Source organism: Carassius carassius, chromosome 9 (genome assembly GCF_963082965.1).
Source record: "Carassius carassius chromosome 9, fCarCar2.1, whole genome shotgun sequence".
In the NCBI taxonomy this organism is placed as follows: Eukaryota; Metazoa; Chordata; class Actinopteri; order Cypriniformes; family Cyprinidae; genus Carassius; species Carassius carassius.
Window position 1 is genome coordinate 9,727,806 of NC_081763.1, and position 25,468 is coordinate 9,753,273.

At 37.5% G+C, this 25,468-nt stretch overlaps 1 protein-coding gene across 2 annotated transcripts in view; it reads left to right on the top strand.

Annotated features, from left to right (window-relative positions):
- The window catches only part of LOC132148887 (ubiquitin carboxyl-terminal hydrolase 43-like), a 95,358-nt gene that overhangs the window by 46,035 nt on the left and 23,855 nt on the right, over positions 1-25,468 (top strand). For both annotated transcript variants that reach the window (XR_009434976.1, XM_059557653.1), the window contains exons 4-7: positions 14,080-14,172; positions 15,562-15,697; positions 16,129-16,273; positions 24,205-24,373. Coding sequence is in view for 1 of the 2 variants with exons in the window: in XM_059557653.1 (XP_059413636.1) it covers positions 14,080-14,172; positions 15,562-15,697; positions 16,129-16,273; positions 24,205-24,373 (543 nt within the window). In the remaining variant the exon portion in view is untranslated. The remainder of the gene's footprint in view (positions 1-14,079; positions 14,173-15,561; positions 15,698-16,128; positions 16,274-24,204; positions 24,374-25,468) is intronic.

Consider the following 25,468-nt stretch of genomic DNA (forward strand, 5'->3'; position numbering starts at 1 on the left):
ATCCAAACCTATATAGGACAGCATGTACTGTAGGATCATATATTGAAGCAGAATTTGACCCAACATGTTAATAAACATAAATACAGATTTGATTTCTAAATCTTTAAAAACAAAATGCCAAGTGCCACTCAAATGGCAGTTATGCATTTGGCAGATGCTTTTATTCAATTTGACTAACATTGCATTCAAGGTATACAGTTCATGCATTCTTTGGGCATCAAACCCATTACATTGGTCTAGCTAGCTCCATGCTCTACTGTTGAACTTTGGGATTTTGTACTATGCAATATATTGAAGTTGTACTAGGGCTGGGTAAAAAAAATCGATTTTTCGATTAATCGTTTTTTAAAATGTGGTCGATTCAAAATCGATTCTCAAAGGCCATGAATCGATTTTTTTCCATATTTATTTCCGCAGACATTGAACGTAAGATTGGCGTTAATCTAATTACAAATCTTCTCCACTAGATGTCACCCTCTTATGTGCCTTGTGCGATGTTACCAACGAACCCGTCATTCATTCATTCAGTGCTTAAAGCAGTGGTTCTCAACCTGTACCCCGTCACGAATTCAAATGCGGCCCAACATATGCTGAACACACACACACACACACACAACTTTTGCAATTCACTTGAAGTTCAAGCAAATAGAAACACTATATACTACGCAGCAATCATCCTTAATTGACGAAATGTGGCAAAACATCTCTGGAGAGAACCTCATATTATTAAATTCGAAAGTGCTTTCCATATTTGGATCAACAGGCTACATTTGTGAACGCACATTTTCTGCAATGTCGTCAAGTCATGCTCCCGTGCGCGTCTTACGCCATCGGAGAATGTGTGCCGAGGCTCTGAGCAGACGACCGCGTGGACAGGTGCGCGTGGTCAGTAGGCTTCAAAAGCACAGTTGCACATGTTCAGGCAGTGTGAAGAAGCTCATTGCCAATCGAACCTGTGCAATCCGTCAATAAAGAATATAAAGACAGCGATGTGCAATGATTCTGGGCAATTATTTGTTCACATGTTTGTTGCAGAGCGGACCATCAGCGTGCACTTTCGGAAGTATAAAAGTCTGCGTCTGCGCTGACCGTGTCTGCGTCCCGATTGCTCATGCGGAAAGTATAACACAGGCTTTACAATCGCAAATTCATTGTGCTGTTACTATATCGAGCCGAATTTCACAAAATTGTTCAGCTCCCGACAGAGTCAAGTGTAGTAGAATTATTTATTTATTTCAATGAATCTAATCGATTAGATATGATAATATTTAGGCTATAATATTATAAATCAGGTTGGTTTGTATTGGTGACGTAATGTGCGTGCGGCCCGCGAGACTTGTACTTGGACCATAATGCGGCCCGGTGGAAAAAAAGGTTGAGAACCACTGGCTTAAAGGGTTTCAGGTGCTTTGTCGACGTTGATGCCACCTTCAGATAAAAAGTCAGAGGTATGGAAGCATTTTAGATTTCGTAAGCAAGACGACGACGATAGTGTTGTGGACTGTTCACTGTTCTTTTTTATACATTATAGTATTTGTATTAACCCTTGTGGATTGTTCAAATTCACTACCCTTTCGAGTTGTTCGGGATGAAAACATCCACTCAATTAAACTGCTGTAAAAATGTATCAGATTCATATTTTTTTTCAATTTTTTTTGCATAAATCTCTTAATCAACCTCAGTCCTGATCAAAACTACCAAATGTTTTTAAAAAAAATCCAAGATTTTAACTCTTTAATTGCCAAGTTCATAAATGATGTCACTGATTTGGGGGGAAAAAACACACAAAATGACTTATTTTCAATATAAAAGATAATTTGGCTGGATTTTTTTTTTTTACTTTTTATAACAGTCTTGGGCATGTCAAAGTTTAGTAGCAACATTGGCTTTGATGCATTTTTAGTTTTTGTGCAACATTAGATTTATTTTTTTTCTCCCTAATTAGTTGTTGGTGGCTGTTTTTGCCCCATTGACTTCCATTATAATGACATTTTTTGATTGAAAAGCCATGACACCATGTAATCATGCATTCTTGATTGTTTGTGGTTTTCCCTTTTGGGAAGAGGTAAAATTTGTTAATTTTACAGTTGATCACTAGGTGGGACCATTAACCCTTTAGATAGGCCTGTGCAAAAAAAGGCTTAGTTTCTGGCTTGTATATGGAGTTATATGGAGTATAACAGCAAATTATAGTGTTTGTGTGTGTGTGAGATTCTTGATTGTGCGTGGTTTTCCCTGTTGGGAAGAGGTAACATTTGTTATTTTTACAGTTGATCACTAGGTGGGACCATTAACCATTTAGATAGGCCTGTGCAAAAAAAGCTTAGTTTCTGACTTGTATATGAAGCTATATGGAGTATAACAGCATATTATATTGAGTGTGTATGTGTGTGTGTGTGAGAAAGAGAGAGTGTGTGTGAGAGAGATCTTTGCGCACTTACCTTAATATATTTCAGAAAATCACAATGTACACCTCAGCTCTTAGAACTACATGGAGTAAACAAAAGTGTATTTATGCACCTGCTGCCTTTTAATGGGGGTGAAAGTATTCGGTTGTTAAGTGATGACGTAAGAAGCGCTGTTTCTGGGTCCAGGCCTCAACTCGCTTCACTTGAGAATATGACCTCAGCAGCCGTGTATGAGCACTGTTTATTCATATTGATAATTTAAGTTAAATGCTTTCAAACTTACGATATACACTACAGTCTCCGTGCTCACAGCGTCCCAAACACAAACAATTTTTAGATATTTTTTTATATTTATATTTTCATTGTCTGGCTATCTGGTACTTCGGTATGGAGTTAAAGGTTAATATTATAACTTTTTCGCTAGTATTCTATCACATTGTGAGTTTATATTAGCACCTTTTGTTGTTTTCTCGTGGTAACTGATAGAGCGTTTGGACACGGAAGCGCTGCTACGTGACGTCAGACTTAATAAGCGAATAGACTAAACAAAAGCAAAGTACGTGGATTTAAACACTTGCATGCCATCGTGCTGGATATTTAATGGGGAGAAGAGCAGCAAGCAACATGAGAAAGGGCTTGACTTGTACCAAAGTTTTAGAAATGATTATGTAGCGTGACCCCTCCAGCGAGCTGCAGCTTATTTGAAGTTGGTATTGCATTTTGGTTCAAAATACATTATGTTCATAAATTTGATGCGAAGTAGATTTTTTTACAGGATTTTAAGGTTTTAAACTGCCTTTACCATCAAGAAAAGAGGAGCATTTAACTTATAGGCCATCTGTACTTTTCACCATCAAAAGGAAGCAGGTGCATAAACATACTTCTTTTTTTATTGTTTACTCCATGTAGTTCTGAGAGCATGAGGTGCATATTTTTTTCTATACTGTACATCAAGGTAAGTGCACAAAGGTCTCTCTCACACCCTCTCTTTCTCTCTCTCTCTCTCTATCACACACACACACACACACACTATAATTTGCTATTATACTCGATATAACTCCATACAAGCCAGAAACTATGCCTTTTTTTGCACAGGCCTATCTAAAGGGTTAATGGTCCCACCTAGTGATCAACTGTAAAAAAAATAACAAATGTTACCTCTTCCCAACAGGAAAAACCTCCAACAATCAAGAATCTCACACACACAAACACTATAATTTGCTGTTATACTCCATATAACTCCATATACAAGCCAGAAACCAAGCCTTTTTTTGCACAGGCCTATTTAAAGGGTTAATGGTCCCACCTAGTGATCAACTGTAAAAATACATTTTTTTACCTCTTCCCAAAAGTGAAAACCACAAACAATCAAGAATGCATGATTATATGGTGTCATGGCTTTGCAATCAAAAAATGTCGTTATAATGGAAGTCAATGGGGCAAAAACAGCCACCAACAACTAATTAGGGAGAAAAAAAATTTAATCTAATGCTGCACAAAAACTAACAATGCATCAAAGCCAATCTTGTTACTAATCTTTGACATGCCCAAGACTGTGATAAAAGGTAAAAAAAAATCCAGTCCACAATCACTTTTTATATTGAAAATATGTAATTTTGTGTGGTTTTTTTCCCAAATCAGTGACATCATTTATGAACTTGGTAATTAAAAAGTTAAAATCTTGGAATTTTTTAAAAATTTGGTAGTTTTGATCAGGACTGAGGTTGATTAATAGATTTATGCAAAAAAAATAGAAAAAAATATTTATCTGATACATTTTTACAGCAGTTTAATTTAGTGGATGTTTTCATCCACGAACATCCCGAAAGGGTAGTGAATTTGCCCACAGTGTACCGTTGAGTTTTTGAAAAATTTCAAAGCATTTTCCCAAAATATGGGTCAAAATAAGATTTGTCACCAAAAATCATTCCATTAGCTCAAACACAGAGAAAGTTGTGGCCAAAATAAGACTCAACTTTACCCCCTAGTGGACGAAAACGTCCCCAACAACCCACAAGGGTTAAATCTATATTCATTGACTTGAATCTAGAATCGAGTATAGAAAATAGATCTTAAGATCTTTGCCCGAACCTGACGGGACCCGATCGGACTTCATTTCGATTCGGGCTTCATTTATATAATTTTACACGGGCTCGGGCTTGTGCGGTAAATGAGCGGTCATGTAATGTGTTTCGATTAGCGCCAGAAAGATGCGAAAATGTACGCTGAGTAGTTGAAACAGAGGCTTGCCTCTGACGATTACAATTTTTTAAGAAAGACTTGTTTTTATTGGTGCGTTGGCCTATTTATATGTTAAATGAGCCTATGCTATTTATAGAGTGCTGAGATATTACGATGTTACAGAGGACTTATTTTATTTTTTTGTTTAAACTTCCAAGTGGCCTATTACCTTAGCCATGTATAAATTATGTTAAAACATGTATAAATGACTCATTCTTGACAAAAGGCAAAGAGCTGTTCGTGCATACATTTGAATAATGTTGGCTTGTAAATGGGTTCGGGCTTTTAAAAAGCTGTCAATCAAAATGTACTTGTCGGGCTCGGGTCCTGTCGGGCTTAACTTTTAAGGCCCGATTGCAGCTCTAATAGAAAATCGAATCGAGAATCGAAAATCGAATCGATTTGAGAGCTTGTGAATCGAAATCGAATCGATCTGGAACATCTGAATCGATACCCAGCCCTAAGTTGTACTATGCAATATATTGAGAAAACAACATATTTCACTTTTAAATGCACAAAGTAATGTTATTATGTTTTACTCTCAGAAAAAAAGGTACAAATACAGTCACTGGGGCGATTCCTTTTCAAAAGTTACACTTCTGTACCCTATTTACCCCTAAAGGTTGCATATAAAGCCTTACAGGTATGTTAGTACCTTAAGTCCATATATTAGAACATAAAATTGTATAAATTTGTATATTTGAAAAGATACCGCCTATCTTGACTGAGCTCTATTTGTGAGTTATTTAACTGTAACCTATACTTGTTGGCCAACCTTACATGTACAGTATGTTGAAAAAAAAATTTGGTAACTGGTATGACAGAATTTTTATACACTACATATACAGCAGGCATATTATGACAATAGTATTTTTGTTTCGAAAGGTTTTACACATACATTAAAAGGTCACGTACAATTTCTGTGTCATTAGTGTCACCAAATGGACTTTTAGTCTTAAATTGTAGACCAAACAGGTAGTCCCACCCACACCATTGCTTGAAACATTGTTACTTTTGATGAAGTGAAACAGTACAATTTAATATATTTCCGCATATTAAAGTTCACTCATAAATGAAGATTGTTATCATTTACTTGCCCTAAAGTTGTTTCAAACCTGAATGTGTTTCTTATGTTGAACAAAAATATTTTGAATAATGTTGGTAACCAAACAGTTGACGGTGATATGAAAAACTTTTTTCCTTACTGTAACTGTTTGGTTACCATCAACTGTTTCTTCAAAATATTTTCCTTTGTGTTCAGCAGAACAGACTTCACATTTTTGGGTGAACTATCCTTTTAACTGAGATAAGAGAAAGTATTTTAACATTTAAAAAATACAAACACATCACCATTAAATTCGTTTTTTTACACCCTTTATATTGTAAATGTATGAATCAAATTCTAAAACCTAGACAGTTCAGATCAACTACCTCATCCTCATACGCATATTCACTTTACATATTCTTTCTCGATCCAGTGAGTAAAACATTTTCAAGCAGTTTCAGCAGATGCAGTTTTGCTCCATGCTTTCACTGCAGTTCTTGACTGACATGCGTCTGAAGAGTTTGTCACTCATTCTGCCTCGATAAGCTGTTACCTGTGATCTTACTGTCATTCTAAGACATCAATGCATTACTTTATCCTTCCTTTTTGGCATCCACATCTCTGTTTTTCCCACCCTCCATCTGCTGCTAGCTGGATAATTTGTTCATTTTACATACATTTTATGATGAATCACTGACAACAGTTGAAAATTAAAGTTTATCATTACCCAACTGCTGACAAAAAAGTTCTGTGCAAACACCTGGTCTGCAGTACAGACATCAGCAAGTCTGAACACGCAACATTGACATGAAACATTGATTAAATGTGTGACGCAGACTGAACCTCTCATTCATGAGAACTATAATCAGTAGTCTTGAAAATTACAGCATACTAGCCATCTGCTCCTAAAGGAAGTAACTCATGTTTTTGCTGTTCTTTCAAAAATGTACTCTTCTTGTGATATAGATTAAGTTAACTATATTAAATGATATAAATATAAATGAGACATGAGAATTTTGCCGTCTATAATTTAGAATGCCTGGAATTTAGAATTTCTTCTGACCTCTGATTATTTTGTAGTAAGTAATTTATATACTTAGGGGAAATGTATCGGAGTAAAAGTATACATTTTAATTAGGAAATGTAGTGGAGTAAAAGTTGAAGTTGTCTGAAATAAAAAAAACTGATATGCCCAGAAACTACTTTACTTCGTTACATTACACCACTGCTCGTACCTTACTGCTTACTTACTCTGCTGTGCGCCATAAGGTTGTTAATCGATGGTATATGCTTCTGTTGAAGTCTTCATTTTATTTTTTAAAACATGTTCAGCAGCCTTATTAACGGTGAAAGAACTATAGTAGATTGCCCATGATTCTGCAAATAAATTCACACCAATAATTGTGTAAGTAAATTGCAGCAAAAGGACATTTTAGCACCCGCCCATTCCCATGAACTCTTTTAAACAAACTCACTTAAACAGACTTTTTAAATTTTCTATGGGGAAAATGTATTTAAGAAAAACAAAAACAAAAAAACAGGCTACTTGAATGTGTGGACACTACTGCACAATGTGATCCACAGTACAAGAGATTTAATTACAAGGAAGTTCAGGCCAAAACCGACTCTCTCTGATGCTAGTTAGGTGATACATATCATCCCATAGTCCCTTTATCCCGAAGCCCAGAGGTACGCCTTTGGGTTCTGAGAGTTTGTGGAAGAAATGTCTGAAAGTACTTCATCTGCAGCATAGGAGGAGTGAAGTTTAAAAAAAGCCACAGATTCATTGCGCTGTATACAGCAACAGGACCTGTGTGGAATTTAAATGAGTCCGACTCAATTGGCCTTCATACTAATGCAGATCATGGCACGAATGTAATTCACAGCAACGTCTTCCAAATATTTAGCTAACTCCTTCTGTTGTCAAGTTGCAAGCAAATATTGAACTATATGAGGGAGACACATTATTTCAGAAGGTTGTATTTGCTTGTTTCTGTGCACTAATTATAACTGCTAATTTTCAATACAAAAAATAAAATATACATTATGGTATGATACTACTTACACTAAAATTTGCCACAATGAGCAGTATACAACAGAGCACACTGCGCAGGGTATTGTACAGTAGCTCACAATGCAGTTGACACAAGCCGACCTTTCAGTAAACAGTGTGACCAGTGAACAGGAAACAATATAAATAATTAAAACATCTCTTTCCTGGCTCATTATTTGACTGCCAAGAGTTAACATTTTTGACACAGATTTCAGCTAAAAATACCAAATATAACACTTTATATTTCCATAATGATACACATTTATTAACTGCATTTATTAAGTTAAGCATGCAATGTGATGAGGTTATGTGACAAACTTTGCAGTTGCATAATGCTATCTAAATCACAATGTTTAAAGGAATACGTCTAAAAAAAGAATATTTCAAATCTTATATCATTTCCTCAATACTACTATTTACTTATTAAAAATAAAAAGATGTATAAACCCGTAATTGGTTCTCTTCCTGGTCTTGATACTGGGTTCACTGACATAAAGGTTAAAAAATTAAAGAACTAAAGAAAAAGTTGCTGTACAATTATACAATTCAAATTTATCCTTTGTCTGAAAAATATCACATACTGTACATAAAGTCAGATACATGTCAGTTGTACCAAGTATTTGTCACATGTATGATCTGTTTTAGTTTAGTTATCTGTGTTTCCTTTCTCCTGCCTAGTTTGTTTTCATGGTTTTTAATTAGCTCCACACCTGTTTCAGTTCTCCCAATTAAGTTTCTAGTACTTAAGTTCTATGTTTTTTCAGTGGTGCTTTGTCTGTTACCGTTTGGATTTGTGTTTGGTTGTGCCCATTCTCTCCTGAGGATGATTAAAGTAACTATTTGTTTATACACATTTGTCGTGCACTTTGCTTTTGCACACAAACTTGTGACAGAATAGCAGACTTACAAAGTAAGAGTAATGGCGTTTTTCTCTTTTTTGTTTTTCCTACGTAGTTGCGCCTGATCGTAGTTTCACCCTTACACCGAGCTTTTTACGTCTAGCTGGTGCATTTTTCAAATGGACGTAATAGACTGGTATGGGGAGGTTATTCCCAGTTCTCCTCCGTCTCCGCTTGTTCCACTCAGCTCAAGTCCTCCTGTGTTCCCTCCCAGTGTCCCTCTCCCACCTCATCTTAATGATATAATAATAATAAACTTTTATTTTATAAAGCGCCTTTAATGGCAGCTTCTCAAAGTGTTGAACACAATATAATCAGTACAATAAAAAACAATAAAAAAAATCAACAAGCAAATGCAAGTTTCAAAAAATATGTCTTAAGTTGAACACTGTTCTGCGATTTTCTCCTGTGATTTCTCAATAAAATATCTTAGAAACTGAAAAGTTCAAGCATATATTTCTTAATAACTAAATCCCACAGCTTCACTACTAGTAGAGAACACACACACACACGCAATCGCTCTCACTAATGCATTCATATGAATGTAATCTTTACTGTGCTACTTTATCTGTGTCGGATTTACAATGAGCAGAAATCTGTGAGAAATATAACGACCCAAAGAAAGACAAAAAAACTTATAAAAATTAGCTGTTATAGGAGCAATAGCCATGTGGGCAGTTTTTTTCCTTTTATTGAATAATATTGTAGATGCAGTATCATCTGATACATTCTCATCTAATTTCTGTCTCAGTGCATTGTTTTTTTTTTTTGATGACAGCAACAACACAAAATAAGAAATTATTGTGACAGATCGTTTGGATTCTAATACCTGCAGTTTTACTATCCGCACAGACTTTGATTAGGTTGTCTTATTCTGTGTAAGTGGAGCGCTGCTGCTGCATTGTTTGTCTTCAGTAGTAAGACATATGTGGGTGAACTGCAGCCCAAAGAGCTCAGAGTTAAAAGGCTGAAGTCTCCACATAAGACTCTGACAGCTGCTGGAAATGAAAAGGGCTTTCTGTAACACTCTAAACAATATCTCGAGCCAGCTCTCTTTGTGTATCACTGACCTGGCAAGTGCCAGCTTGGAGAAGATTAATTGTTTAAATTAAAAAAGCATTAGTATTTATGAGAACTCTAAGAAGAATAGATTTAACTGTAGATAAACTGTAAAGCAAAATTTACCTTAATTAAAAAGACAGATACATAGTGTAGATAGACAGACAGAGATAGTTATATGATATCATCATCAAAGCCATACAGGTTCTGAACAAGTATATGTAGTGAGTTTGAAATAATTCTTTAAATGAGTGGCAATGATGATGCAAAAAACTGCAATTGTAATTTTGTGAGGATCATTTTCCATATCTACAACAATAATTCTTCCCAAGAGACATTGTGTGCTTCCTTTTCCCTATGACATCACTTCCTCTGAACATCCCTTGAGGCTTATTCAAGCAATAGAATGGCTAATAGCTTAATTGTTTGTGTGTGTTTATTATATAATGTTTGTGTGTGTGTGTGTGTGTGTGTGTGTGTGCGCTTTTGTTTTTGTGAAATATCAGGACACAACTCTGTATAATGACATGGGTATGACACAGGTATTACAAGGATAGGGTGACTTATGAGGACATAACCCATGTCCCCATTTTTCAAAATGCTTATAAACCATACAGAATGAGTTTTTTTTTTTTTTGAGAAAATAAAAATTCACAAAGTTTCCTGTGAAGGTTAGGTTTAGGGGTAGGGTTGGTGTAGGGCCATAGAATATATAGTTTGTACAGTATAAAAACCATTACGCCTATGGGTTGTCCCCACTTTTCACGAAAACAAACGTGTGTGTGTATGTGTGTGTGTGTGTATATATATATATATATATAATTTATTTATTTATTTATTTACATATATATCAGTGGTGTGACATGGTCTTCTGAAATGAGGCAAAGTCCTTTTCCAAAACAAATAAAAAATAATAAAACAATTCCTGTCCCAGTCAGATGTTCTTGGTTAAAGGGATAGTTCACCCAAAAATAAATTTTTGATGTTAATCTGCATACCCCCAGGGCATCCAAGATGTAAGTGACTTTGTTTCTTCTGTAGAACACAAACAAAGATTTTTAAATTTAAATCATTGCTGTCACTCATATAATGGAAGTGAATGGGAATCATGGCTTTGAGAGTCAAATAAATATAAATTTAGGAGGGCGTGGGCGAGTTAACTTTTATAAAGAATATCTCTTTGGGTTTGAGACTTTAGTCTTTGGAACATTTTAAGTATCTTATCTTTTCACGAACAAGCTTGTAACACTCCAAAGAGAAAGGAAAACTTGAAATTGTATCGTATAACCCCTTTAAATTTCACCAAGCTGATTACTCACTAAAAACTCCCACAGAACATGTGTCACGGTGTCTGGTCTGTGTTTCCCCGGGTGTCCACTAGTGGTCTCACTTCCCCATAGGCACCTCACTGCAGGCACTTCATTTCCCACAAAGCCTTGTCCCTTCATCACCCTAATTGCACACCTGTTAATTGCACTCAGTTGCCTTCACTTTCATCGTCATTATCCTGTCTATTTAAACCTGTCTGTTTTCTCTCTGTGTCATGGAGTCCTTATTTTCCGTCACCTGGTTTCCTCTAGTTTCGAGTTTCTTGTTTCCTGTTTGTTTGTTTCTGGACTGATTTTTGGTTATGACCCCCTGCTTGTTTTGATTCTGATTTTTGGATTACCCAATAAACACTCACTGCTCTTGGAACTCTCGTCTCCTGTGTCCCGATCGTTACAGAAGGACTCCATCCGATCAGATCCAGCGGTGTGGGATTTTGTCTCCGTTCCCCAGCCAGCATAACCACCCTCTGTCAAAGGGGGAATGAGGTGGTTGGTGTGGCACAAGAGTTCTGGACTTTGGCGGTAGGATTGGGGTATAATGACGAGGCCCTGAAGGACCTATTCAACGACTGCCTGGATGACCCTTTGCCTGGGTGGGAGATGAAGGGGCTGGAGATCCTGGACTTTTGGGGGTTCACCAGTTACCTCCAACATCGTAGTCAATGGGATACACAGACCACACCCTTCTCTCCAGACACGATGGCCGCCAGCCCAGCGCCACTTCTCAAGATGGCCGCCAGCCCAGAGCCACTGCACAAGAGGGCCGCCGGCCCAGCGCCTCTGCGCAAGATGGTCGCCGGCCCAACGCCACTGCGCAAGATGCCCGCCGGTCCAGCGCCACTGCACAAGATGACAGCCACAGGTGACCCTCCAGAGTTGAGTCAGGTTCCCGTTGACCCTCCAGAGTCGAGTCAGGTTCCCGTTGACCCTCCAGAGTCGAGTCAGGTTCCAGTTGACCCTCCAGAGTCGGGTCAGGTCACCGTTAACACTCCAGACTCGGGTCAAGTCTCCATTAACACTCATGAGTTAAGCACTACCACAGTTAGACCTCAGGAGTCACCAGTGTTCTTCATGGGCAAAGTCAAGTCACCGACTATCTTCATGAGCAAAGGCAAGTCACCATTGATCTTCATGAGCAAATGCAAGTCACAAATGATCTTCATGGGCAAAGTCAAGTCACCAGTGTTCTTCTTGGGAAAGTCAAGTCACCAGTGTTCTTCATGGGCAAAGTCAAGTCACCGACTATCTTCTTGGGCAAAGGCAAGTCACCATTGATCTTCATGAGCAAATACAAGTTACCATTGATCTTCATGAGCAAGGTCAAGTCACCAATGATCTTCATGAGCAAGGTCAAGTCACCAATGATCTTCATGAGCAAAGTCAAGTCACCAATGATCTTCATGAGCAAGGTCAAGTCACCAATGATCTTCATGAGCAGAGTCAAGTCACCATTGATCTTCCTGAATCCAGTTAAAACACCACGGATCTACCAGTGTCTCTCCACGTAGCTGCTGAACTACCAGTCTCTCCACATCTCTGCTGAACTACCAGTCTCTCCACGTCTCTGCTGAACTACCAGAGCCTCTTCACGTCTCTGCTGAACTACCAGAGCCTCTCCACGTCTCTGCTGAACTACCAGAGTATCTCCACGTCTCTGCTGAACTACCAGAGCTTCTCCACATCTCTGCTGAACTACCAGAGCCTCTCCACATCTCTGCTGAACTACCAGAGCCTCTCCTCGTCTCTGCGGAACTTCCAGAGCCTTGTCACGTCTCAGCCGAACCCTCTAAGCGCTCAACTTATCCTGTCGTGGCCACGGAGGCCACCCTTAACCTGTTCATGTTCTCTGTTTCAGACTAGCCTAACCAGACTTGCTCTCCTGTGTCATCGATCCCACTGTGGTGGTCTTCGGCGCCGCCCTGGTGGGCTCCTGTCCCGACCGCACGGCTGTGGTGGTCTTCTGCGCCGCCCTGGTGGGCTTCTGTCTCGACCGAATGGCTGTGGTGGTCTTCTGCGCCGCCCTGGTGGGCTTCTGTCTCGACCGCACGGCTGTGGTGGTCTTCTGCGCCGCCCTGGTGGGCTTATGTCTCGACCGCATGGCTGTGGTGGTCTTCTGCGCCGCCCTGGTGGGCTTCTGTTTCGACCGCATGGATGTGGTGGTCTTCTGCGCCGCCCTGGTGGGCTTCTGTCTCGACCGCACGGATGTGGTGGTCTTCTGCGCCGCCCTGGTGGGCTTCGGTCTCGACCGCACGGCTGTGATGGTCTTCTGCGCCGCTCTGGTGGGCTTCGGTCTCGACCGCACGGCTGTGGTGGTCTTCTGTGCCGCCCTGGTGGGCTTCGGTCTCGACCGCACGGCTGTGGTGGTCTTCTGCGCCGCCCTGGTGGGCTTCAGTCTCGACCACATGGCTGTGGTTTTCTTCTGCGCTGCCCTGGTGGGCTACTGTCTCGACCGCACGGATGTGGTGGTCTTTTCTCTCTTTGTCATGGAGTCCTTATTTTCCGTTACCTGGTTTCCTCGTGTTCCCTCTAGTTTCGAGTTTCTTGTTTCCTGTTTGTTTGTTTCTGGACTGATTTTTGGTTATGACCCCATGCTTGTTTTGATTCTGATTTTTGGATTACCCAATAAACACTCACTGCTCTTGGATCTCTCGTCTCCTGTGTCCCGATCGTTACAACATGTTTTCAGGCCATTTTAAGTCTTGTTTTGATTTAACAAAGTGATTATATATCTAAGTGTGTGAGTTGTTTACTTTTTTTAAATGAGTTTTCCCATTAATGCCAACTCAGTGGGCTTAGGGGAGGCAAGAGAGACGCGGACTCCCGCTGTAACTTTGCCTGCTGGTGTTGCTGTTGGACAATGTTTCTTTAGATAAATTATTGATTTATACATTTTTTAACGTTATATTTTGTAATATTGGCATTGTTTAATTTTGAGGATACACTGCCTCCCTTGCCTACTCAGAGGAAATGCCCCCGATATATATGAATATATATGTGTCTCCTATTGTTGCTGTTTAACCATCTTTTTTGTCCTTTTTTTTTTCAGGTCATCTCTGACATGCCCACATTGTCTTAAGCAGAGCAACACGTTTGATCCTTTTCTGTGCATTTCCCTCCCCATACCTCTAAGACAGACGAAGTGAGTACAGTTGTACCAAACGAAAGAATTTTGAAGTCATTGATTCATTATTGTTTTCCTTGTTGTGGTTGTATTCTAACAGTTTTGCCTCTCTGTACTCAAAAACAATGAAGCATTCAAACCAGCAACAGCAGATGGATTTCCAATCCTTTTTTTGGAGGAAAGGACCACCCTCATGTTCACAAATGCGAAACTATTGTCCCACAGGCTATAATATTAGATAAAATATTTCTGAATGAATATGTTTATATGAACCAGCTTTGCAATGATATATGGTTATACCGGATATGCTGTTTAGGAGGGATGATACCGGTATGAAATTTTATATTGGTCTTAAAGGAAGTTTGAAACTTACACATTTACCCAAAATCTGAATAATTAACCAAGACTTATGCACTACATTCCAAGTCTTCTAAAACCATATAATAACTTTGTGTGAGAAACAGACTAAAACTAAAGGCTTCTACACTGAAAATTAGCTTCAGCTTGGACATTCTACTGTATATTTATCTTTTTGTGTTCCAAGAAATAAAGGCAGTCATACAGGTTTCATGATGATACAGTCTTCCTTTTTGGTTGAACTATTCCTTTAGGGCAGAACATACAACCAGTTAAAATTAAAGTAACCTATTTGAGGTGTGGCACTTTTTTTCACATGACCGATTGCCTTATTTCTTCTGGCAAATCCTTTAGTATTTACCATAACACCACCCTTATTCACAGTAGTTTATGTCTTAGGGCGTTTTCAGGCTTTAGGTCATATATCACCAAGGTTATAATAGTGGAGGAAAACTAGATGACAGTATAAATAATGGTACAGTAGTAGATCATTTCGGAGAAGATGACATCACTTTAGGAAGAGCTATATAGAGTTCAAACATTTGGGGTCAGTAATATATATATTTGGTTTTTTGTTTTTTTAAAGAAATTAGTACTTTTATTCAGCAAAAAGGCTTTAATTAATCAAAAGTAACAGGGAAGACATTTATATTCTTACAAAATATTTATATTTCAAATAAATGCTGTTCTTTTGAGTCAAGAAAATTGTTTAGAAAATTCATAATAATAAAAAATGTTTTTTTGAGCAGCACATCAGCATATTAAATCTTACAGACCCCAAACTTTCGATTGTTAGTGTATATTGCACGGTCAAAATACAAAGCTGCTTTTGAATGGATACAAACAGTTATTAAATGTGTTACTTAGTGACCAGTCAGATTCCTTCTTTAGCCACACCAACCTGCTGAAGCCACACCCACCCACTAGCTTTTGTAGCCCTTTACAGAAATTGTTTGAGATTTCTAGATGCCCTTTATTTCTATCAGTAATATTTTAAATTTAAAAGTTCTTTCTAGATCATAAAGTATGCATTTTCTTCTCTCTCTGCAGACCAGTGTGTGTGACTTTGGTGTTTAGCAGTAAAGGACAGCGGTATCTGAGAGTTGGGCTCGCTGTGCCTCTCTTTGGCTCTTTGACATGTCTGCGCCGGATGGTGGCAGATGAGGGCAAGATCTCTCCTGATCAGGTGACAGGTGCACACAGCATCACACAGACATACCTCATGCCTGCACAAAAATATCACCTGACCAAACCACCTTCCCTCCTGCATTGCTACAGTGATTGTGTCAAATATTAATACTGTCGGACTATTATATATGCCATGATACCGAAAGATGATGTGCTATGGTATTTGCATGGTACTCAGATTAATACCTTGGTACTTGTTTGTAATTTAGATGCAATTATATGCTTTATCAGAAGATTATTTTATTGTTAGTTATTATTTAATATCTAAAATGTAATAGAAATTATTGGTATCATTAATTGTAAATTGATTTATACATCAAATGTAAGATATATTTTAAATATAAGTATTAAGTTTTATCTTCATCTTTAATGATAATAATAACTGCAATAATTGCAATAATTTAAATGTTTAATTATCTGTTCTTCTAGGTAATACTGACAGAGATCTACACAACAGGATTCCAGCGCTCGTTCTTTGATGAAGATGATTTGACCATCATTGCAGAGAGTGACATCATCTATGCCTTCCAAGCTCCACCCCTTTACATTAGGGGTGGATCTGCACGAATCTCAGGTAAAAGTAGCCAACTGTAGAGGCTGTTTTTTGAGGATTATAGGCACCTTTTAAGTTATGTTTTTTTTATCACTGACATCTAAATGTAACAGTTGTGTTTCTGACTGAAATTGGGAGTATAGATTTAGGATGGATTAAATTACAGTATAAGTTCCACAGTGATTTAGTTTTTGGTCCAGTATGCCCTGATGGTCAGCCTGAACATAGGCCATAATATGTAAGTCAAGTCAAGTCTCCTTTATTTATATAGCACTTTATACAATACAGATTGTGTCAAAGCAACTCTACAGTATTACACAGGAAAGTAGTGTGTCGATAATGAGTCTTGTGGGATACTGCACTTGTGATCAATTTGATACCTGATCATTGATACCGAACTGCTATGAATTGGTCAACAATTCGTTAACATTATCTGATCACAGTCAGATAAGAATGATTTAAACCAAGCCAATGTAATTCCACTAATGCCAACATAATTCTCTAGTGTCGAATGCAGTGCTAAGATATTCAGAAGAGGATCTATGACTTCTGGAAGCACTTCTTTTAGTAGCTTAGATTAAATAGGTTGTTGTTGGTTTAGATGATTTAACAAATTCTTCTTCTATTGCAGAGGCAGGGTATCTATAGTGCACTCAGATGTGATACTGTAGCTGCATGGTTATAGTTTTATTTCTAATAGTATAGTCTAAAAGTTCATAAAGTCAATACTGCTGTGCTGTTGGAAAATGTCAGCGCTTTTTGATGCTATATTGTTTGTTAATTTAGCCACTGTTCTGAATAAATACCTGGGGTTGTGTTTGTTTTCTTATAAAAGAGATCTAGCAGTTTTTAAGGCCTTTCTATAGGTGGAAGTACTTTCCCTCCATACAATACGAAACACCTCTAGTCTTCCAGCTGTGCTCCATTTTCAATGCTGTTCTCTTTAGGACGTGAGTGTGCTCGAGTACTGTTTTCCTTAATCTTCTTTAAGCGCAAAGGAGCAACCAAATCTTAAGTGGTAGAAAAGAGAGAGACCATAGTTTCTGATACAACATCAGGTTTTTCTGAGCTATTGGACTTGGCTGAGAAATTGAGACAAGTCAAGAAGATTAATTACAAAGTAGTCTTTTGTGGTAGAAGCCATATTTACATTTATTCATTACATTTAGTCATTTAGCAGATGCTTTTATCCAAAGCAACTTACAAATGAGGACAGTGGAAGCAATCAAAAGCAACAAAAAGAGCAATAATATACAAGTGCTATAACAAGTCTCAGTTAGCTTAACACAGTACACGTAGCAAGGGTTTTAAATAATATAATAAATAAAAAGAAAACCGATAGAATAGAAAAGGAATAGAGCAAGCTAGTGTTAGAGGTCTTATATATATATATATATATATATATATATATATATATATATATATATATATATAAACAGTAAAATAAAAAGAATTTGAAGAACATTCTGGCTGCGTTGTCTTCTGTTATGGGCGTATTCAAGCCGCTTGCTTCAGTTTGAAACATTAGAATCTAAATAGAGCGTTCAGCACGGGGGTGTGGTCTCATTAGAAGATAATGAAGGGAGACGTGAAAAACGGACATCGCGTTGGTTTCATATGGATTACTTTATCACAGAATATCTGTTTTCGGCAGCACTTGTTTAGTTTAAAAGTAGACATGTCAGGCTTTCTATAGATATCTCTCTCATGTCTCTTCGTTGAGTATTCACTGACTTACAGTTCATTTTAATGACGTGTTTGTAAATGAAGATCAGCGCAGACAAAGGCTGCAGACAGCACACCTTGTTTGTTATCTTTATTTTATAAGTGCACAAAGTTCTGTTGTTATTATGTCTGTATACAAAAAAAGTAGACCCTTTACAGATTTGATTGATGTATTGCTCTTATCTGTACGATCAAAACTGAAAGTGTAATTTAAGCTCTTTTCGGGGTTATCAGGAGAAAATGACTCAAAACGCGTATACGCGTTAATCGACTCCAGAGGGTTAAAAGAAACGGAAGCTGTAGTGATGAGTGGGAAGGGCAACCCTAGCTCCACCTCTGGGTTAATTGTGTTAAATATGTATATTTTTAATTAATCAGATGCATTAAAACGCTAATTTTGACAGCACTATAATTAAATAAATTTTTCTTAACTCAGTCCAATCAACACAGACATTAGAGCTTTTAATTTCACTATGTAGCATCATAACATGGCCAACACATTTTCTCCACACAATTTGGTCTAAATTAAAAATAATGGGGGAAAAAACGGCTGTGGATCATCCAAATAACACAATATTAAGAGTCAAGAATATAAACTTTTAAATGGTTGAAGTTTTATAAATTCAAATATTTTCTCTTGTGGATTATGTGTAAATATCTTTTATGTGAAATATCTTATTCAGGTCAGTACTAAATAAAAAATAACATGCATTTTTTATGATCTCTCTTATTTTGGTAAAATAATTAACATTTTGCAGATACTGCAAAGTGTATGTAAAATTTTTACCACAACTGTACATACAGAGCTGCTTTATATAAAAAAAAATCAAGGTGTAATTCTAAATGAAACCGACATTGACACAGTTTTTTTACGTTTGATATTATAAAGCTGCTTGCTTTAAAGCAGTCTATTGCGTAAGGTGCTATAAATAAGTCTATTGCGTAAGGTGCTATAACGTGACATGACTTACTGGAGTGCCGATTGCAGAGCTTGTGCAGACATATCCACCACACAGTGATCTGATGCTTTCTTAATTGCTGTTTTCACACTGCTGTCATGTTTGTTGTATGTTTATTTTATTATGAGAGGAAAGTGTGCAGCATATATTTACACATTGTGATGCACAATGTAGCATCACAGCTCTCAGCAGTGTAGGAATGTTTGCTAACAATAAACCGTTGTATATCACGCCTCTTTTTTTCTTGTACATGTGTGAAGACGTTGCATAGCACAAATATGTGAATGAATGTTCCGAAGTGAGGTAAACTTCAACCGATTTCCCCTGCTCAAGGAGTAGAGAGCAGAGAACACTGTGTAGGGACCATGTCAATTGGAACACAGTTCATGCACGGAGCTCACTTCTAATGAGCTGATTATCTGAATCAGGTGTGTTAACAAAGAGAGACATGCAAAATATGCAGAGCTGGGGGGCACGAAGACTGGAATTGAGAACTGCTGTATTAAACGAAAAAATAAATGCATAATAGTAGAAAAATAGTTTTAACAAGGTTTATTGGAACACTACAATTAGCCCAAGTCCATATTAAAGGGATACTCCACCCCAAAATGAAAATTTTGTCATTAATCACTTACCCCCCATGTTGTTCCAAACCTGTAAAAGATTTGTTCATCTTCAGAACACAATTTACATATCACTCAAACTGCCTACGCTCTTTTTCATACTTTTCATGACCATGAAAGCGTAACTTACTTGGCAGTCTATGGTACAGTCTCAAGCCTCCTGGTTTTCATCCAAAATATCTTTAATTGTTTTTCCGAAGACGAACAAAGCTTTTAGGGGCTTGGAACAACATGGGGGTAAGTGATTAATGACTAAAGTTTCATTTTGGGGTGGAGTATCCCTTTAAATGACTGCTTAACTCACTTAGTTTTCTTGTCTGTGGAACGTCTCTTTCTACTGTGGTGAAGCTGAGGGGGTAGTTATTTCAGAAACAGAAAGAATATGCTGTAACTTTTCGTTTTTTCTTTATTCCTGAATGCACTCAACCTGTACATTATGTGACAGCTTGTGCGCTCTGTCCGTGTGCAGCAATGTAGCAGCACATTAGTTTTGAGTGGAGAATAACAAACTGTACAACTTGCAACATGCTTTAAACTCCCACACTTGTCGATCGCCATTTTATGCTCGTGACGGAGCGGTAGTGGAGCGTTCTCAGATCTAGTGAAAACCTTAATGCTCTGAGTTAAAAAAAATCTGCTAATAGCTCCAGGCAAAATCATGCCGCTCCGCTCCCACTCCACTCTGTATACATACTCTGGATTGCATGCAGGACGGCTGAATAACAATCTTGTGCTACAGTGCAAACCTTGTTATTGCAGGTCCTTACAGTAAGTCACATGAGATTAAAGGACTATTTGACAACTAAAATATTTGTTATTGATCATTTTGACTAATAATTTCAGCACCAAATGCATGTGTGAGACCATGTTGTGTTTAGTTTGGTTAGCTAATTCTTTTATTTGGTCCAGGTATTCTGCTGAGGTTCTCTGTGCAGTGGAGATCTGTGGAGAGGAGAGGTGTTTAATTAACAATCTCACAGTTTTACTGTTGAGTGATAAACTCAAACCTATTCAGTGGTGTTTATCATGTGACAGGAAAGAAGAGAGATTGCATGAGCATAGCCACTTAAAGTCAGCACAGGTCACACCTTCCCATTCTTCATTTTGAAAACCGGATACGAAAAGACCTTGAGACGGAATGCTGGGAAACACAGCTGTCCTGATGTTCGGCCATAAAAATGTCCCTTCTTGATTAAAAAGCCAGCCAGCTCTCCATCTGTCCCTGATGGCACATGTGACCTTCCTGTTGTAATTTGTTCATAATGTGTAACGGTTTTGCTGATCGTCATCGTCAAGTTGATTTGCCATAAATCGTGAAGCAGATTCATAGGCCAGTGTTTATGCAAATGAGAGTGAATGATTGAAAGGGGCTTTGTCAGATAGTAGCAAGACAGACTATGACATTAAGATCCAAGGAGAATTGCTTATTTTAATGGTTTAATGGTCACTTTCATGATGTATGATATAATGTATTTGTTTGCTATTTTGCAGCCAATTTGATGCTTCCAATTCATTGATTTATAAATAAACAATAGTGTTTTTAAAGTCTGAAGTTGATTTGCAGTAAGATTTTTTTATGCTTTTGATAAGTCACTTTTTATACGTCTCTTGTGCTCACTAAGGCTGCATTATTTGATATAAAAACAGTAATACTGTGAAATATTATTTCAATTTAAAGTAAATGTTTAAAAATTTAATTCATTTCTGTGATGCAGAACTAAATTTTCAGCATCATTACTCCAGTCTCCATCATTATAATATCAAGAAACAGCGTTATCAGTGTTGAAAACAGTTGTGCTGCCTAATAATGCTATAGAAACTGACACTTTTTAAATCAATTTCCTTCAAAGAAAAAAAAAAAGTAAAGAAAAATAGAAAAATAATATGACCCCAGACATTTGAACAGCAGTGTATAGTGTGTCATGACACAGACATGGTACATATCCAACATTGTGGTACACCAATACATTGTAGTTTTGGGGACTTTTTATAAGTAGATGCTTTGGTTTTGTAGTGCTTTAAATTTAAATGGTTAAAACTGTAAAATGCTGAATTTAAGAAGTTAAATTTTTTTAAACAGTCTCAATTTAATTTGCCAAGGAAACATTTAGTTAACTTAAGACTATACCTGAAATGTATAGTCATTATGCTTCTTTTTGCACATCCAGACTGACCCAACCGAACAACATTGGCTTAAAGGGTTAGTTCACCCAAATATTTAAATTATGTCATTAATAACTTACCCTCATGTCGTTCCAAACCCGTAAGTCCTCCGTTTATCTTCGGAACACAGTTTAAGATATTTTAGATTTAGTCAGAGAGCTCTCAGTCCCTCCATTGAAGCTGTGTGTACGGTCTACTGTCCATGTCCAGAAAGGTAAGAAAAACATCATCAAAGTAGTCCATGTGACATCAGAGGGTCAGTTAGAATTTTTTGAAACATCGAAAATCATTTTGGTACAAAAATAGCAAAAACTACGACTTTATTTAGCATTGTCTTCTTTTCCGTGTCTGTTGTGTGCAAGTTTAAAACACAACAGTTCAATGATATCCGGTTCGCGAACGAATCATTCAATGTAACCGGATCTTCTTGAACCAGTTCACCAAATCGAACTGAATCGTTTTAAACGGTTCACGTCTCCAATACACATTAATCCACAAATGACTTAAGCTGTTAACTTTTTTCAAACAAACCAACATCCCGGAGTAATTCATTTACTCAAACAGTACACTGACTGAACTGATGTGAAGAGAGAACTGAAGATGAACACAGAGCCGAGCCAGATAATGAACAAAAGATTGACTCGTTCTCAAGTCAAGAACCGGTTGCATCGGTTTTCAAGAAGAACCAGTTAAATCGAATGATTCGTTCGCAAACCGGATATCACTAAACTGCTGTGTTTTGAACTCTCTCTCACAACAGACATGGAAGAGAAGACAATGCTGAATAAAGTCGTAGTTTTTGCTATTTTTGGAACAAAATGTATTTTCGATGCTTCAACAAATTCTAACTGACCCTCTGATGTCACATGGACTACTTTGATGATGTTTTTCTTACCTTTCTGGACATGGACAGTATACCGTACACACAGCTTCAATGGAGGGACAGAAAGCTCTCGGACTAAATATAAAATATCTTAAACTGTGTTCCAAAGATAAACGGAGGTCTCACTGGTTTGGAACGACATGAGGGTGAGTTATTAATTACATAATTTTTATTATTGGGTGAACTAACCCTTTAACCAATTGCATGAGTCTGAGGCAGGACAATTTTTTTGTCGAGTGGGGAGCATCTTTAAAACTCTTTTAAAGTTCCAGTTCTGCTTGTTGATGTTCAAGGTGCAGACATAACACACTTATGCTTTTAATGATGTCACCTTGAAGATATGAGACTTTTTTGTCCTTGATAAATTGAACTTGGTGACTTTCGAAAAATAAATAAAATGCCAGTCTTTGGCTTGTTTTGGTTAGTTTGTTCTGGACAATTAAAGTCTGTGTAAAGGCGATTCAGAGAATTGTTTCTAAACACATTAGAAATGTTAGTAATGTATTGCTGAAACACGTTACAAAGACTGTGAACTTTGCAGTACTGAATTGTGGAGTTACACCGTTAAATCGCTTTTCACCATTTTGGTGTTTAGGATTTTTTTGGCTGGGCCTGAAATCATGTCTTGGTGATGCACTAGAGCCACTGAGCATGGCCTCTCTCCTAACACTATAAAGAGCTGTGTTTGACTTGAAGCATCGCTGCGCAGACCAATCGCTGTGTGACATCAAAGTACAGTAAGAGCTATAGAGAGCAGATGCTCCTTACGCTTGTGAATCGGTCTCACAGATGTCATACACCGATCAGTCTGTGCAGCGCTGCTTCAAGATGAACACGCCTAATAACTAGAGCTCACTAGCATCAGTGGTTCACTGCTCAATCGCAAGTTCCTGTCATCACTGTTGGTTACTACAGCCTACAGTTTACTAGTTAGCAATGCCTTCATCACATAAATGCATATTACCTGGTTGCGATAATTTACAAAAAAGCTTGGTCTCCTTATTTGAATTAATCTGCAAGAGGGAGCATCCATTCAGGATGTAGCGGTATTTGGCAGTTGAAAAAAGACAGCTGATTTCCCGCGAGTGGATGTGGTTTTAGCCTAGACAGCGGACACTCCCCCAGTGTTTGAGAGGAGAGAATACTGCTTATTTTTTTTATTTTGACACCTTATTTTATTTACTTGCTTATTTATTTATTTAATTTGCATTTTTTTTATAGTGGTTTGACAAACTCAGAACACATATTTAATATTGCTTTACAAGGAAATTTCTTGTCAAGTCGAACTTTATTTGGAAGACAACATCTGAAAGCTTGACGTCCCTTAAGCATGTATGTATGTGTGTGAAGGCTTGCATCAGATCATACACCCACTCTGTTCAGTCTGCTGTACTCTATTTGCATGTCTCCATCTGTCTCTCTCTCTCTCTCTGTCACTCTCTTCCTCTCTTTATCCATGCATATGTCACCTTGTTTTGTCCTACAATTTTATTCTTTACATTATTCTGCTATATGGAGCCACAGACAATAAATATGACAACAGAATAGGCAATTTAGGAGGGGAACCTCACCACTTCTTGGCTCTCCCTCACATCCCAGGGTTCCATCACAGTCTTCCGTCCTCTCCGTACACCTCGTTTGGGCCAGAGGGTCACAGACTGGCAGCGTCTGGAGCGCTGTCCTCAGAGTTCCTGAACCAGGCCGATGGGATGGTGAAGATCTTGCTGTTGGTGTGTAATGCAGCCGGAGCAGGACAGCAGGCAGTGAGGTACCCTAAAAAAATGCTGCCCTTTTTTTGGACAGTTTTTTGTTGTTGTTTTTTTGGTGAATAAAATTAGGGCTGTCAATCGATTAAACTATTTAATTGCGATTAATCGCATGATCGGCGTAAGTTAACTCGTGATTAAGCTCAAATTAATCAAATTTTTATCTCTTGTAAATGTACCTTAAATTAATACTTTTCAAATGTATGTTTCTTATTAGTGAAACCATACTCAACATAGAGCATAAAGAATTCAGATACAGGTTTTCAGAAAAACAAAAAGTTTTTAAAATAATTTTTAAGAAATTAAATCAAAAGTATCAAATATTGCATTCATTTAAACAACTATTATATTAATTAAATACCATATAACTATATTAATATGGTATTAAATATTATCTTCTTATCGATCTGCCAGTTCACAAATGCGCATTTGCGGCATTAAAACATGGATGTTCGCATTGGTCTGGACAAGAGCAGCAGACAGACTTATTGAAAATGCTAATTAATTCTCTGCCAGCAGATGGCGCTTACGGAGCAGCAGAAATATAGCAGTTTCTCTGACTGTAAACAAAGCAGCACAACAGCGGACTTTGAAACCTGCAGTGCTCATATTTATTCAATAAAATCATTGCCTTTTAAAGTTTATTAAACACATAAAGCCGAATCTCAATTCTTGTCTTTCCCTGCCCAAATTTAAGACCTCTTGAAATCATTATTAAGACTTTCTTGAACCATTTAAGACTTTTTATGGCTTTAAATATGATAAATTGAAAAACTAAATTTAAGACCTCTTAAGACTTTTTAAGGACCCGCAGGAACCCAGAAACTGATAATGTGCGCTGCATTAATTGTGCTTTAATAAAATAAGTGGCATTAAGAATTTGCGTTCATGTGTTATTAACTCGTTAATTTTGACAGCCCTAGAAAAAATCGTTTTAACTGTCTCAATGTTTTGCCATGTCATATTCATTCATATTTGGCAATTTTATTCAGACTAAAATGGCAACTAATTTTAGTCAAAAGAAATAACATTTTAATTGACAAGAATTAATTTTAGTTGCAAAATTAACCATACATTTGAAGTTTTTATCTATTCAT